The sequence below is a fragment of the Diplotaxodon limnothrissa genome, linkage group LG12 (genome assembly GCF_057381915.1).
Source record: "Diplotaxodon limnothrissa isolate DT_005_m linkage group LG12, D_limnothrissa_male_GT1.1, whole genome shotgun sequence".
Classification (NCBI taxonomy): Eukaryota; Metazoa; Chordata; class Actinopteri; order Cichliformes; family Cichlidae; genus Diplotaxodon; species Diplotaxodon limnothrissa.
This window is the reverse complement of record NC_140607.1, coordinates 33,819,362-33,834,583: the sequence shown is the minus strand read 5'-3', so window position 1 is coordinate 33,834,583 and position 15,222 is coordinate 33,819,362. Positions and strand designations below refer to the sequence as shown.

General features: G+C 39.4%; 1 protein-coding gene and 1 pseudogene across 1 annotated transcript; both read left to right on the top strand.

The window, feature by feature from the left end:
• The first annotated feature begins 253 nt into the window (after positions 1-253).
• On the top strand, positions 254-4,042 carry LOC146621716 (E3 ubiquitin-protein ligase TRIM35-like). Its single transcript, XM_085368573.1, has 2 exons — positions 254-1,103; positions 3,960-4,042. The coding sequence occupies exons 1-2, from the start codon at positions 254-256 to the stop codon at positions 4,040-4,042; spliced, it is 933 nt and encodes a 310-aa protein (XP_085224699.1).
• Positions 4,043-13,458: 9,416 nt separating this feature from the next.
• LOC146621715 (E3 ubiquitin-protein ligase TRIM35-like) lies at positions 13,459-14,606 on the top strand (annotated as a pseudogene).
• Positions 14,607-15,222: the final 616 nt, after the last annotated feature.

The following is a 15,222-nucleotide window of genomic DNA, read 5'->3' as shown; positions in this document are numbered from 1 at the left end:
TAAGGAGCACAAACTGAAAACTATCTGAATGACACACACAGCGCCCTCTGACGGACACAAGTGTTATGTGCGTGTTTCAGTTTAACACGTGATCGTGATTCATGAAAATGAAAGTAAATTCTGACACTTTTGAACTGGGCTGAGACGCCATTACAGGGAGTCAGATCTCTGCTGCAAAACACACGTTTGGAGGATTTTTATCAGAAAGTTCAAGAGACACTAATTTGGTGAGTTAAAAATACTTAAAGATCAAATGGCTGAGAAACTTACACTTGTCGAAAGTTACCTGAGCTGCCACGTGTGTTCAGAGACTTTCAGAGATCCTGTGTCTCTGAGCTGCAGCCACAGCTTCTGTTCAAGCTGCCTGCAGAAATTCTGGGAACAAACTAAAAACAAAAACTGTCCCATTTGTAAAAGAAAATCTTCAAAGGATGAACCATCCATGAACTTTGCTCTCAAAGAACTTGCTGACTCCTTTGCTAAGAGACACAGTGAGAGCTCACCTGAGACAGAAAACGAGAAGGAGGAAGAGAAGGAGGAGGTGGTGTGTGATAAACATCCAGACGTCCCTTACTGGTACTGTGAGGATGAAGACAGAGCTGTGTGTCCTGTGTGTGACTTTTCTCTCCACCAGAGTCACAAAGTGGTTCCTGTAGAAGAAGCAGTCAGTGACCTGAAGGAGCAGCTGAAATCTGACTTAAAGTCTCTGCAGGACAAGAGGAACAAATACAAACAGGTGGAGAAAACATACAATGAAGTGATTCAACACTCCAAGAAGCAGCTGTTGTCCACAGAGAGGCAGATCAGAGCAGAGTTCAAGAAGCTCCAGCAGTTCCTGAAAGAGGAAGAGGAGTCCAGACTGGCAGCTCTGAGGGAGGAAGAGGAGCAGAAGGGGAGGACTATCAGCAGAGAGATGAAGATGATTGAGGAGCAGATCTCCTCTCTGTCAGACAGTATCTGTGCTGTTGAAGAAGAGCTGCAAAAACACAGTGTGCCATTCCTCAGCAGTTATAAAGACACTCAGAGCAGAGCCCAGAGCTCAGTGTCAGATCCACAGCTGGTCTCAGGAGCACTGATAGATGTGGCCAAACCAGGGGCGGAGCGTGGGGGTGGCTTACTGGGCTTAAGCCCGGGTTGTTTTGTCAGAAGCCCGGGGTCTTTTGAAGTGTAATTTTTTCATAGTTAGATGCCTGGCTGACAACTGTATAAAACAAAAAGTACACACAATATTCGAAGCACATAGTGCACACTGTGGGAATTTACGACTGTGCGTGAATCCCCCCTGATATTGGTATGATCCGAGCTCGGGCACTAAGCGACTGAGCGAGGGGGCGGGGCAGCTGCTGCCAGCAGTGAGTGCGCTGTTGGAGAAACGGAGCCAGCCATACTAAGGAGAGCTTAAGTTTGACCAGGTACCAAAGCAAATCATTCGTACCGTACAAATAATGTAAATATGACGGTGCATCACGAAAGATTGATATCAAACTGATCACTTGACCCATATTACGTTACTTGCTCTTCAAGTGAATCAACAAATGGCGAAATGAAAAGCCGAACAAATGCTATTTTTTTTAGAGAGTCTTAGCTTACATGTGTTTATTTCATATTTTCAGTTCTTACCCTCCCCGACTAAATCGGTTTCAGTTATGTACTGAAACATAAGAATGGACATTAGAGGCTTCTTTCAAAGAAAAAACTCAGGTAAATGTTATTTTATATATTATGCTTTGTATGTTGTTCAGTATATTTCTATGCAAAACAAGAGGGATTTCAGTACACAGCAGGATATTCACATTTGTAACCAGATATTTACATACACTTTAGGGAGAAAACATGAAACATTTTTACTGTACAACATCAATTTAGATTAAACTTTTGTTTTAGATAAATATTGAAATATCTTTTGAATTAGTTAAATGTCAGAATAAAGAGAGACAGAGCTGTCTATTTTTTATCACTTTGATCAATTTTAGGAGTACATATACACTAAGTTTGTTAATTAATAAGAAAACTCCAGATGATTCCATTCTGAGCTGAAGAAGCTTCTGATAGGTTAGTAGAGTCCATGTGAGTAAATTGGTGGCACAGCTGTGGATGCATATAAGGCAAAACACAGAGCCTGTTTTTTTGACATGGGAACATCAAGAGATGTCAACCAAAACACCAGGAAGACAACTGTGGAGCTCCATAAGTGTGGCTCAATTTTGAATACAATTTGGTGCCATTTGCAATTAAGAAATACAGACAGTTTCTCTCTTTACTCTTAAAGTTAACAAATATGTTTTTTATATTTATCAATCTAAAAAAATAAACATTTAGTCTGATTTGATGTTACAATTAAAAAAGTGTTTGTGTTTTGATCTGAAGAGTACATAAATATCTGGTTTCAACTGTATATTTGATGATTGTCAGCACAAAGAGGGAGAGAGAGGAACAGAGAGGGAGATGCAGAATGAGGACAGAACAGAGATGAACAAGAGCAGGTGAGACACACATGTTAGTCAAATGATTGTTTACCAAAAGTATCACCGTATCACAGGTACTCATGTATCTTGTACCTAGTGTTTCTTTTTAGGTTTGCTATTTTTCAAATTCTACATTTATTAAGTTATGCAGGCTTGTTTGCACAACAAGGCTAAATAATTATATAAACTTTTCTCAATCTAAATAGTGGACTTTGGTAGAATTAAAAAAATAAGTGTAGTGCAGGTCTATGATGATTTTTAGTGCTACTATCATCTAGTTCTGATTCTGGTTCTGTCTTGGTTAAATCCTCGGTAGTCCTGATTTTGAACTCTTGTAGTCCTGTTTTAATTCCGGATCAGTTCTGGGTCTGGTTGAATTGGGGTTTAGTCCTCATGTCTTGATACAGCCCCGATTGTGTTCTGCCTTGCTGCTTAATTAAAAAACTAGTTTAAGGTGTCCTGCACATGTGATATATATTTTTCCCTATATGAAGTCATTCCTTTTTGAACAAAACTCAAAACAGAGCCTATTAATCTTTCAGTCATCTCTAACCCCCCCCCCGCCAAAAAAAAAAAAAAAATCCCACATGCATACTACCCTTTAGGGCTAAGCCCCGGGTGTTTCAAATGTCTGGCTCCGCCTCTGGTACCCAGGAACTTGAAAAACAGTATTATAACACAATTTATTTTCACTTTTTCATATGTAATATGATTTGCTTCAGTAACCTTAGTTCACAAGTAAAACAAAAAAATCAAGACTGATTTCTGAAAATATTGCAGATACATTCATTAAAACCTTGTACTGTGTCTGAATATGGTAGCGTGGTGGCAAGAAGCAAGAAAGTCCTGAGTTTGAATCCACCAACTGACTTTCTGTTTGCAATGTGTCTGTTTCTGACTTTTATATCATCTTGATTAAAACATGACTGCTCTTTTTTTTTTCTTTTTTTTTTAGCATTTTACACTTTCTCTTTTGGTTCAGTCTTGATTTGGATTTGATAAAAAATGTAAAAAGATTTCTTTATTCTCTATGCATGTTGATGTTGTTGTTAAAGTCATGCTGGGAAAGTGTTTCCTGTGGCAGTTGCTGAAAAACAAAAATGTTGTAAAACTGGTTTAGTATCTGTCAGTTGAAATCCTCCTCAGCAGACTAAAACAACTCAGATTTCTCCTTCTTTCTGTCATGTTTATACTTTATTTAAGTAAAAGCAAATCCTGAGAGCTCAACATATAATTTTCTTCTTTCATTTTCTTTCTGTATGGAAACAAAACTGCCAAGATCTTCTAAGATTGTATTACGACAACACCATCTGCTGGTTGACTTGCTTTTAACAGTCATGAATGAAAACATTTCCACACTGTCAAACAGACTTTAAATTCCACTGCAAGGTGTGAGATCTCCTGCTGAAAAATACAACTACGAAAAATAGACAATTCAACAGGAAGTGCCTAAACTTTTCTGTGTGTCCTGTGTGTGAGTTTTCTCTCCACCAGAGTCACAAAGTGGTTCCTGTAGAAGCAGTCATGACCTGAAGGAGCAGCTGAAATCTGATTTTAAATTCCACTGCAAAGTGTGAGATCTCCTGCTGAAAAATATAACTACGAAGAACAGTCCTGTTGTTGGTTGGATTCTGAAAATAACTGTTAAGATTTTTACACATTTTTTTTACATGCTATGTTAAAATTCACAAAAAAAGATTGTTACTACTGCAATAACATATTTCTTTGTTTCATTTTTAACACATCCTTTCTAAGAGTGTACTAGCATCAGCCTAGTGAAAAGACTAATCGAGTACACATTCTTGTAATGCAGTGATCTCTCCAGAATAAAAAAAAAACATGTTTTTGAATGTTTTTTATTAATCCTAAATTAGTGCAGTGTTTCATAAATTCATTTATATGATGAATATGAAATTATTATCAATGGCCTAACACAGTTATATGTGACTCTGTGCATTTACTGTGCAACCTAACATTGATACTGTGGTTTCTTAGACATGTTAGTCAGTGCATTGTAGCATTATCTCGGCACTTATCTGTTTACACTGACTCTATTGGTAACAGTACTGCAGGCACGTGCAGAGGGGGGGGGGGGGGGCTAGAGGGGCTTGAGCACCCGCCCCTTTCCTGATGGGTGCCCAAAGTGCCCTTTTGATAAGGCAACTTTTTAAAAAAAATTATTATTATTTTTTTAATGTGTGTGTGGGTGCGGAGTCCTGTCTGTGCCCCTCAACAATAATATTTAACTATTAATCACAGTTTTGCTAAATAAAAGGATCTGGCTTGCATCAGTCACATGATCACATTTAACCAATGATCGCCCTTGACGGCAGAACGCGCTGGTTACGAGCCGGGAACGAGCTCACAAAGAGCACGCGCATTTTTAGCGGTCCGGAGCTGTAGGAGAAACACAAGTTAACTCAGAGACACAGACTGATGCGACAAAACCAGTAAGTAGGTGTACAGCGCACACTGTAGTGTGTAGCACACAGGAGTATTAGCTTATTACGTACACGTTGGTAAGTTGTCTTGTTGCAAACATTACCTGTCCTTTTATTAACTGCACAAGTAGTGCTGGTCATAGCTGCTGGCTACCTGTGTAAGGCTGTCATGGGTCTGTAGCTCTGTCACCGTTTTAGGGAACATATTTAGTTTTAAAGTATTTAGAACATATTTAGTTTTAAAGTAAGTTTCTGGGCTTTTCCTGCCTTTCTGGAGGGATTATATTTCACTAAAAAACGATCTAATATGCATGTCCACATAATTATGCATTATTATAATATTTTAGAAAACACACGCTGTATTTTAAAGAACATACATTAAGAAGCAGATTATATTAGATTTATATTTTAAATAAGACAAAATTTGGATTTTACAGCAGTAAAATGATTGTATCTCTACAGTTTAAAAATGTAATAAGCTTTGCCCTGCACAGAGTGGATAGTGAAACAAATGGAATCATCATAATGACATTATTTCATATTTATTACTTCCCCCTCCTCTTTGCTTTATTATTGTAGCTCTAGTAATAAATAATAATGTAAGGATTCTGGATCAGCACCATGATGCCCATAGTATATACAGTATTCTGAAGAAGGTCTAACATGTCACTGTGTGTGCGTGCATGTGTGTGTTTTATTTAGATGGATTTTTAAAAAAAAAAATATTACTCATGATATAACATTGTGCAGACATGGCTGGTAAGGACATGAGGAGGAAACAGCAGGAGCTGTGTGAGGCTACTAAAGGCAGTGCTATAACATTTTTCTGTCATCATTTTATTATAGATTAAGTGCTGGAGTTGTTAGGTGTGAATAATTAGATTATAGTTTATTGCAATAACAAGTTGTGCCTTGTTCTCAGATAGACAGCAAGTGGAGAGTGATATATGAAATGATGGGATGGAAGGAAGAAGAGAAGCAAAGAGTGATTCACAGGCAGAGCCTAAATTATTTCTCACAGTTTTTTGCTGCCTTATGGTTCCAAGCGCTGTCACCAATCTTTGCATTTTGTTATTATCTCATGACACTTGTTTAATCAGCTACCATCTCTCCTATGGACTTTTTAATGTCTACAGTCTCAGATCAACACTGCCCTGCCCTTCCCATATTAGATTCTTGATGAATGTGTGTTGTTGTTATTCAACCTGGTTCAATGTGCCCCTTTTTAACTTTGAGCACCCGCCCCTTTAAACCTCTCTGCACGGCCCTGCAGTACTGTCTTCAGTGCACTGCTGTTTCTTTAAATGAATGATCAAAATATTTGTTAAATGAGTTTTGTGAGCAGACACCTTCTAGACTTCACATCACTAGAGAGAATCTGTAAGTGAAATCTACTGAACAAAACTTGGAGGAGAACCCATTTCTCTTTAATAAACTTCTGTCCAGCTGAATCTTGTTTCACGTGTTCTCCAAACACTCTGCCTTTTCTTTCAACACATTTTCAGTTCCTTTAACTTCTCGTGTGTTAAGCTCTTCAAAGCATTACAGTTGTTTCCTATAAATATGTTTGTCTTTAATTTCCTAGCAGTTACTGCACAGGTGCATTTATCTAAAAAACAGTAATTATATGTTAATATTTTTTAACAGGGAGTGGTGCTTGATGACAGAATTCATCATTGCTGAGTCACCAACCTGATTGGATTCCTCCATCCAAATGACTGCATCCAAACTCAGAAAATAGTTTGTATGAACAAAGCTGCAGAGATTTCAGATGAAGGTGCAGCTTTATAATAGTGATGTTTTATTTGTATATTATATTTACACACAAGATGGAGACAAAGTTCATATAATACATACATTTCTTAATGAAACTTTCATACAAATAATATGTTCGTCTTTCAGCTCAACACGTGACTCCAACTTATATTGGTGTTTTATTCGTATATTATTTTTACTCACAACATGGACACAAAGTTTGTATTTTCATTTACGGAAAAACGTTTAAACATTTTATTTCCACTTTCTCACATTTTTAAATGTAAATCGTTAAATGTTAGGAATGACTTACCAGGTAAAAAAGAGCATTAAGACTGAGCCGAGTTCATCTGTAAATATTTTTAAATAGACAAATAAAACATCTTTTTCTTGTATTTCCATAAACAGTGGGTCTAAATAAATAATTTGTCAGGAGTTATTAAGAAATGTTGAGTTACTATAATTATCAGAGAAAGATGAGTGATTAACTAAAAGTCAGTAAAACTTCATTTATTCTTTTTGCCAAGTGAATCTTTTTTTACCCTGCAGACATGCAAAAACCTGTGATATCAAATCAGACTGAGATTTCATTATAAAGTCAACATTTTCTTATGAGGGAAAAGTTACAGTGGCAAAGCTTTATCGTAAACATTTGGTTGTTTTTTAAACTTTCTTCTTGTTAGCAAACATATTGTCTATGGTTGATTAATATTTTACTCATCAGCACCAGCAGTGATTTTATTGTTTGTTTTTCCTGAAAATCCTCTTTCAGACATTTAACCAAGCATGTAGTTTTATTTAATTCAAACTAGTGATGTCAAATGATTAAAATTTGTAATCAGATTAATCACAGGATTGCTGTGGATTAATTTTGATTAATCACAATTAAATATCATTCATTTTTTGTCATGGTCCTTGTGCCTGTCCTTAATAGGCGATATTAATAGGTCTGCAATTTGTTGCAATCCACTTGGCAATTGTGTCAGTCAAATTGTCCAAGGTAGGTTCACTGAGTCCCCGATGCTTCGTGAGTGGTTTGTTGCAAGCTGGGCAACAAAGTGCTAGCAGCATTCCCGACTAACGTATGCTTCGCGTTAATGTGATATTTTGAGCTGGAAGTGCTTTGGTGAAAACAATTATTTCCTGCACAAAGCGCATAATACTTTATGTTGCTCGACTGTTCAGTCTTGTTGTTTTTATACTCAGATTTCCCATTGAGAGGGCCAACGTGCTGTTTGTCATCTTGCATATTGAGTTGGTTGGTTCAGCTGCCCGTCACCAGATCAACTGCTCATTTGATTCTACTTGGACAAACTGCCCGAAATGTGTTGACAGAGACATTCCAGGGATTTTGAGTCATTCTGCTCTTCAGATGGGTTAACTGCGTTAAAAATGTTAATCAGATTAATCATGATGATGGATTAATCTGCGTTAATGAGTTAATTTAGACAGCCCTAGTTCAAATGCATTCATCACAGAAGTTTCTACTTTTATTGTTGTTTTTACATTTAATTGATTCCTTAGAAGAAAAGAACATTTGATTCTGATGGTTTTTAAATACTCCTGTTGGGCTGACACTGTTTTCTTGAACCAGTTGTAGCACTGATGTTGCTGTAAAATAGATATATAAGCTACTGGACTAGTTCATGGTTCAGAGGAGTGATGGAGCAAAGCACAGTGAAGAGACCAGAGCCAGAAACGTTTCAAATGAAAAGCAGCCATCTTTAATAAAACAGAAAAACATCAACACGATCAGTTGATGTTAAGTAGCTCACACTTATCCTTACATTTGTTCTAAACCCCACAGCTAGGTTGTTTCTTTAAGATTTAGTTTTTTATTTAAGATTTAGAAATCTTCAGTTTCATAATTTACTTCTTTAAGAGACTTTAAGAGAATTCAAGACCAGTCTGTTCTGTGCAGGACTAATAAAGCTAATTTAGTGTTATAAGCTCATTTAACTTGTGCTCATTATTAATCATCCTGATTAGTTTCTCTCCTGCACGAGCAATCAAATCTTATCAAAACCCTTTTTGGTGCGTTGACCCTTTAACACAAAGTTCCTGTAGAGAAATAAAAATAAATTTACTCGCGTGAGCAGGATTTCTCTCCGAGCACAGAGAGCTACCTGCGAGAGCGTGAAACTGTCACAGCGCGTGTAAAGCAGACTCTGCTCTACAAAAAGGTCAAAACCACACAAAAGTTCAATTCATTTTTTATATAGTGTCAAATCACAAAAACGGTCACCTCAAGGAAGTTTTTGGGAGTCCCTACAACTCTAACCAAGTATAACACCATAGTTATTGTCTTAATTCACATGTCATGGTCTGAATAAAGCCTGCGTTTTGTGTGGATAGTTATGCTACAATCATGGCCAATAATCGGTATACCATTGTTGGGTCTAAACTCAGACCCCGCTGTATCCAGGACTTATTCCCATGAAAGAAAAGCAAGGCAACAGTGTTCGATCGGTTTCTTGCGCAAGGGAGGCCTTCATCCGTGTCCAGCACGTCGAAATGACCACACTGGTGGCCTCCTCTCGCTGCCTTTTATTGACAAACTTCAAACAATAGTTTACAAAACACCTCCCCTTGCAACCCCCCTTTGGTTACAAAGACAAGGCACTGTATGTAAATGTATACATGTATACACTGAGTGTGTGTGTGTGTGTGTGTGTGTGTGTGTGTGTGTGTGTGTTATGTGAGAGTGTGTGTGTGTGTGTGTGTCAGACCTCCTGCTGACCAAAGGGTCGTAAACCCAGGAAGTTTACATCAAAAGAAACAGATCTTTCAGATAGGATGTATCTACAATAAAACCTCCCCCAGCACAGAGTGGCTGGAGAGGTGGTCAGGATCAAAGGGATGGCTTTGATCCTACTGCTTAAACTAAGACTATACAAATTTAAGAAACACAATGGCAACATTCAACAATTAGACTTAACAACCATACACACGTTGCTCCACGTTTGGTGAAAGTAATGAGTTTAGGATTGTAAAAAAACTGAATATTTCATTAATTCGGTTTATACAACCTGATTGGATCCCTCCATCCTGATAACTGCTGCTGTGGATAATGGACCCAAACCATCCTCTGCATCTCCTACTGGACCTGCAGATAAACATTTCCTTCAACAACTGTTTCAGCTTCACTGACACAAGGATACAGAAAATCTACACCTCACACCACAATCCCTGTACTTAGTTTGGACATAAGATCCTTATTGTGTCATATTACGTATTGATTTATTGAACACTTCACTCTTTGTATTTTTTCTTTCATTGGCTTCATTTAATGCATTTATAAGAGCTCTACAATGTTGTTGTTGTTTTTTTTGTCTTTTTAATTATTTTTCAAGAAAGTGGACGTGATTGACAACTTCGAGGCAGTAGGACCTTAAACATGACTTTGACCAGAATCTGATTTGTGACATGTGACAGTAAATTCTTCTGTGTTGTCACAGTTCAGTGTCATATTATGTCATATCAACAGTTTATATCAGTTTAATTTTTTGATTATTAGCATTTCTGGTCTGTTCGCTGTGATTTTTCTCTTTATTTTTCATTATTATTTCGGTGACATCTCTAACACTGGTCAGCTCATCACATTTCAGTTCATGACAAACTTGAAAGTTGGAGTCTAAAGGTCTAAACTCTTATGCAGGTTTGAGGCCACAGCCCACGTAGTAAAAGCAGATATCGTGTTTGGTGGTTATTAATTAACTAGAACACAATTACAACAGGTGAATTATCTAAAAGAACTTTGCTTTCTTGAAGGACTGTAAGGTACAAGCTGTAAAGATGTGACATTTGATGAGTGTAGAAACTTTGCTGAACTGTAACGTGTTCAGAGACATTCAGAGATCCTGTGTCCCTGAACTTGAACTACTTACAGGATGTAGTCAGTTTACAGTAATACAGTCATCTTTGATTGAATCTGGTCAAAGGAAATTAACTTCACTGGTATACATTTAGTTTATAACAACCATATTTTAATGATGTATTATTTGAAAAAATTAACTTTTGACTTCATGTATTTCAGCTGCATTTTAGAATTATACTCTCATGTTCATGAGGGTCAAGAATTTTTCTTTGTTTTGAGTGTGAGAGCAGAGGTCTGGCAGGTTGACAAACTAAACCCTGTGATGAACTTCTGAAACACCACAGCTTCACCTTCTTTGTCTCATTTTTATGTTCTATTTAGGTTTCGTTTTTTTTAAGATAAGATAAGATAAGATAACCTTTATTAGTCCCACACGTGGGAAATTTGTTTTGTCACAGCAGGAAGTGGACAGTGCAAAAGTTATGAAGCAAAAATTAGGATACAATAAGAATAAATACAGTACACAACTGTACAGAATAGAATAAAATAAAATACTATATACAGTAGAATAAAATAAAATAAATATACAATAAGATAAAAATAGAATACAAATACAAATGCTATATACAACTGAGTAAAAATACAACGATGACAGAAAGGATTATTGCACTTAGTGTTATTGCACATGTGTGGATGTGTGTGTTTGTTCAGTTAAAGTCTTTATTATGGAGATAGCAGAAGCCACGACAGAGTCATAGAAGGTCTTCAGGAGTGGGCCCTCCACTCCAAATGACCTGAGTCTCCGCAGCAGGTACAGCCTGCTCTGCCCTTTCCTGTAGAGGGCGTCTGAGTTATGAGTCCAGTCCAGTCTATTGTTCAGATGAACACCAAGGTATCTGTAGCTGTCCACAGCCTCAATGTCCATACCTTGGATGTTCAGTGGTTGCAGTGGAGAATGCTTGTGCCTGCGGAAGTCTACCACCAGTTCCTTGGTTTTACTGGCGTTGATCTGGAGGTAGTTCAGCTGGCACCAGTCCACAAAGTCTTGGGTCAGACCTCTGTACTCCTTGTCGTCCCCATCAGTGATGAGGCCGACTATTGCAGAGTCATCAGAGAACTTCTGCAGGAAGCACTGGGTGGAATTGTGGGAGAAGTCTGCAGTGTAGATGGTGAAGAGGAACGGAGCCAGAAACGTTCCCTGTGGGGCCCCCGTACTGCAGATGACCCTGTCCGACACACAGCCCTGAGTCCTCACATACTGTGGTCGGTCGGTGAGGTAGTCCAAAATCCAGGTAGTGAGGTGATGGTCCACTCCAGAGTTCACCAGCTTGTCCTTCAGAACCGAGGGAAGAATGGTGTTGAAGGCACTGGAGAAATCAAAGAACATAATTCTCACAGTGCTTCCAGCGGTCTCCAGGTGAGCGAGGGAACGATGTAGGAGGTGAATGACGGCATCATCCGCTCCAATGCCAGGCTGGTAGGCAAACTGAAGTGGGTCCAGTGATGAGCTTATTAGGCGCCGAAGCTGAGCCAGGACCAACCGCTCCAGGGTCTTCATCAGGTGGGATGTCAGAGCCACCGGCCTGTAGCTGTTGAGGTCCTTGGGGCGTGAAGTCTTTGGCACTGGTACAACACAGGAGGTTTTCCAGAGCTGTGGGACTCTTCCCAACCTCAGGCTCAGGTTGAAGAGGTGCTCCATCACCCCACACAGTTGGTCCGCGCAGGACCTGACGACCCTCGAGCTGATGCCATCTGGACCCGCTGCCTTCTTGCCATTAATCCTCCTCAGTTCCCTCCTAACCTGGGTGGTTGAGAGAGACAGGCTGGAGCTTTGTGTTGAGTGTGTATTGGATGCTGTAGTTGGGGGTGGGGGGGAGTGAGCAGGGTGAATAGAGGAGGTGTGAAGAGTCTGAGGTGGAACAGCAGCAGTGGGGGTGGGTGAGTCTGCAGCCGATGTTGCAGACTGCCTCATGGCTGAATCAAATCTGTTGAAGAAATGATTCAGTTCATTTGCCCACCTCACATCCCTCCCAGGCAGAGAGTTCTGCTGTTTGTGGCCCGAGATGGTTCTGAGGCCTCTCCAGACTTCACCAACGTTGTTTTGTTGAAGCTGGTTCTCCATCTTCTGCCTGTAGCTGTCCTTCCCATTCCTTATCAGTCCCCTCAGCTCTCTCTGCACCCTTTTCAACTCCTCTTTGTCTCTGGATTTGAAGGCCCTCCTCTTCTGCTTGAGGACGGTTTTAATTTCTGGGGTAATCCAAGGTTTGTTGTTGGAGAAACACCGTACAGTCCTGGTAGGTACGGTGTTATCCACACCGAAATTTATATAGTCAGTAATGCATGTCACCAGGCTGTCGATGTCCTCTCCGTGGTCATCACAAATCACCTCCCACACAGTCGACTCAAAACAATCCTTAAGAGCCTCCTCGCTCTCCTCCGACCATCTCTGTACTGTGCGGGTGGCTGGTGGCTCCCTGCGCACTAAGGGCTCATACACAGGGACAAGGTGCACCAGGTTGTGATCAGATCTGCCTAGGGGAGGGAGAGGTGATGAACTGTATGCCTCTTCTGCATTGGCATACAGTAAGTCCAGTGTTTTATTGACTCTGGTTGGGCAGGTCACATACTGGGTGAAGGTGGGCAGTGTGGAGTCCAGTGAGGCATGATTGAAGTCCCCTGATATTATGAGAAGGGCTCTCGGAGATTGTGTTTGCAGTCTGCTGACCACAGAGTGGAGAGAGTCACAGGCTGCATCCGCATTGGCCGAGGGGGGGACATACGCTGTTTCTACATTTTTCACTTTGGTGTCGTTTTAAGGAGCACAAACTGAAAACTATCTGAATGACACAGACAGCGCCCTCTGACGGACACAAGTGTTATGTGCGTGTTTCAGTTTAATACGTGATCGTGATTCATGAAAATGAAAGTAAATTCCAACACTTTTGAACTGAGCTGAGACGCCATTACAGGGAGTCAGATCTCTGCTGAAAAACACACATTTGGAGGATTTTAATCAGAAAGTTCAAGAGACACTAATTTGGTGAGTTAATAATACTTAAAGATCAAATGGCTGAGAAACTCGGACTTGTTGAAAATTTCCTGAGCTGCCATGTGTGTTCAGAGACTTTCAGAGATCCTGTGTCTCTGAGCTGCAGCCACAGCTTCTGTTCAAGCTGCCTGCAGAAATTCTGGGAACAAACTAAAAACAAAAACTGTCCCATTTGTAAAAGAAAATCTTCAAAGGATCATCCAGGTGTGAACTTTACACTGAAAGAACTTGCTGATTCAGTTGCTGGGAGACAGAAATCTGGATCATCTGAGACAGAAAAGGGAGAGAAGAAATTAACAGTGGTGTGCAGTTAACATGAGGAAGTGCCTAAACTGTTCTGTGTGGACGAGCAGAGAGCTGTGTGTCCTGTGTGTGACTTTTCTCTCCACCTGAGTCACAAAGTGGTTCCTGTAGAAGAAGCAGTCAGTGACCTGAAGGAGCAGCTGAAATCTGACTTAAAGTCTCTGCAGGACAAGAGGAACAAATACAAACAAGTGGAGGAAACATACAATGAAGTGATTCAACACTCCAAGAAGCAGCTGTTGTCCACAGAGAGGCAGATCAGAGCAGAGTTCAACAAGCTCCAGCAGTTCCTGAAAGAGGAAGAGGAGTCCAGACTGGCAGCTCTGAGGGAGGAAGAGGAGCAGAAGGGGAAGACTATCAGCAGAGAGATGAAGATGATTGAGGAGCAGATCTCCTCTCTGTCAGACAGCATCTCTGCTGTTGAAGAAGAGCTGCAGAAACACAGCGTGCCATTCCTCAGCAGTTATAAAGACACTCAGAGCAGAGCCAGAGCCCAGAGCTCAGTGTCAGATCCACAGCTGGTCTCAGGAGCACTGATAGATGTGGCCAAACACCTGGGCAACCTGTCCTTCAGAGTGTGGGAGAAGATGAAGGAGAAGGTCCACTTCAGTCCTGTCATTCTGGACCCAAACACTGGACACTGCTGTCTCTATCTGTCTGATGATCTGACCAGTGTGAGGAATGGAGACACAAAGCAGCAGCTTCCTGATAATCCAGAGAGAAAGGCAGGAGATGTCAAAACTTCTGATATCAAAATCTGTCAGACTGAGATTTGATTGTAAAGTGATTCTTTATTTTAACTGTTTTTTGTTTGTTTGTTTAATTTTTCAGTCCAGCAGCAGGAGGCTTAATTTTAGGGAAATTATTAATCAAACTGTCTAACTTCATTATCTGGTTTTATTTTATTATGTTGATCTAACTATTAGCAATTCAATGAAACCAAAGAACCTTTTCATGTGAAAGTCTTATTACCCACTCGAGTTTGTATAAGAAACTTTTGCTTTTTATATTCTTATTTTTTTAAAATTTATATTTTCAGAATATTTCTCACGTTGTTCATGTAAAAATTTTGATAATTGTAAAATCTTTGCTTTTCAAAGTTGTTGAGTGTGAACATTACACTGTGACACTTCTTAAAAGAAGGATTAATGCTTAAACTTGTGTCATTTCAGCAAGAGCCAACTGTACAAGATCTAAGTTTTCCTGATTATCAGCATCTTGTTTTCAGTTAAATAACATTTAGAGTAACACGTCTACTTTAAAGTTTTAAAAATTCAAAGAAATTCAATTCAATTTTTTCAATTAAATTTTATTTATATAGCGCCAAATCACAACAGCAGTCGCCTCAAGGCGCTTTATATTGTACAGTATATCTTATAATAATTGATACAC

What these genes read in the sequence shown, in the direction of transcription:
- LOC146621716 (XM_085368573.1), top strand. Translation starts at nt 254, where the DNA reads ATGGCTGAGAAACTTACACTTGTCGAAAGTTACCTGAGCTGCCACGTG. An exon ending in GGCCAAACCAGGGGCGGAGC is followed by an intron (nt 1,104 to 3,959) that starts GTGGGGGTGGCT and finishes TCTCTCCACCAG; the next exon opens with AGTCACAAAGTGGTTCCTGT.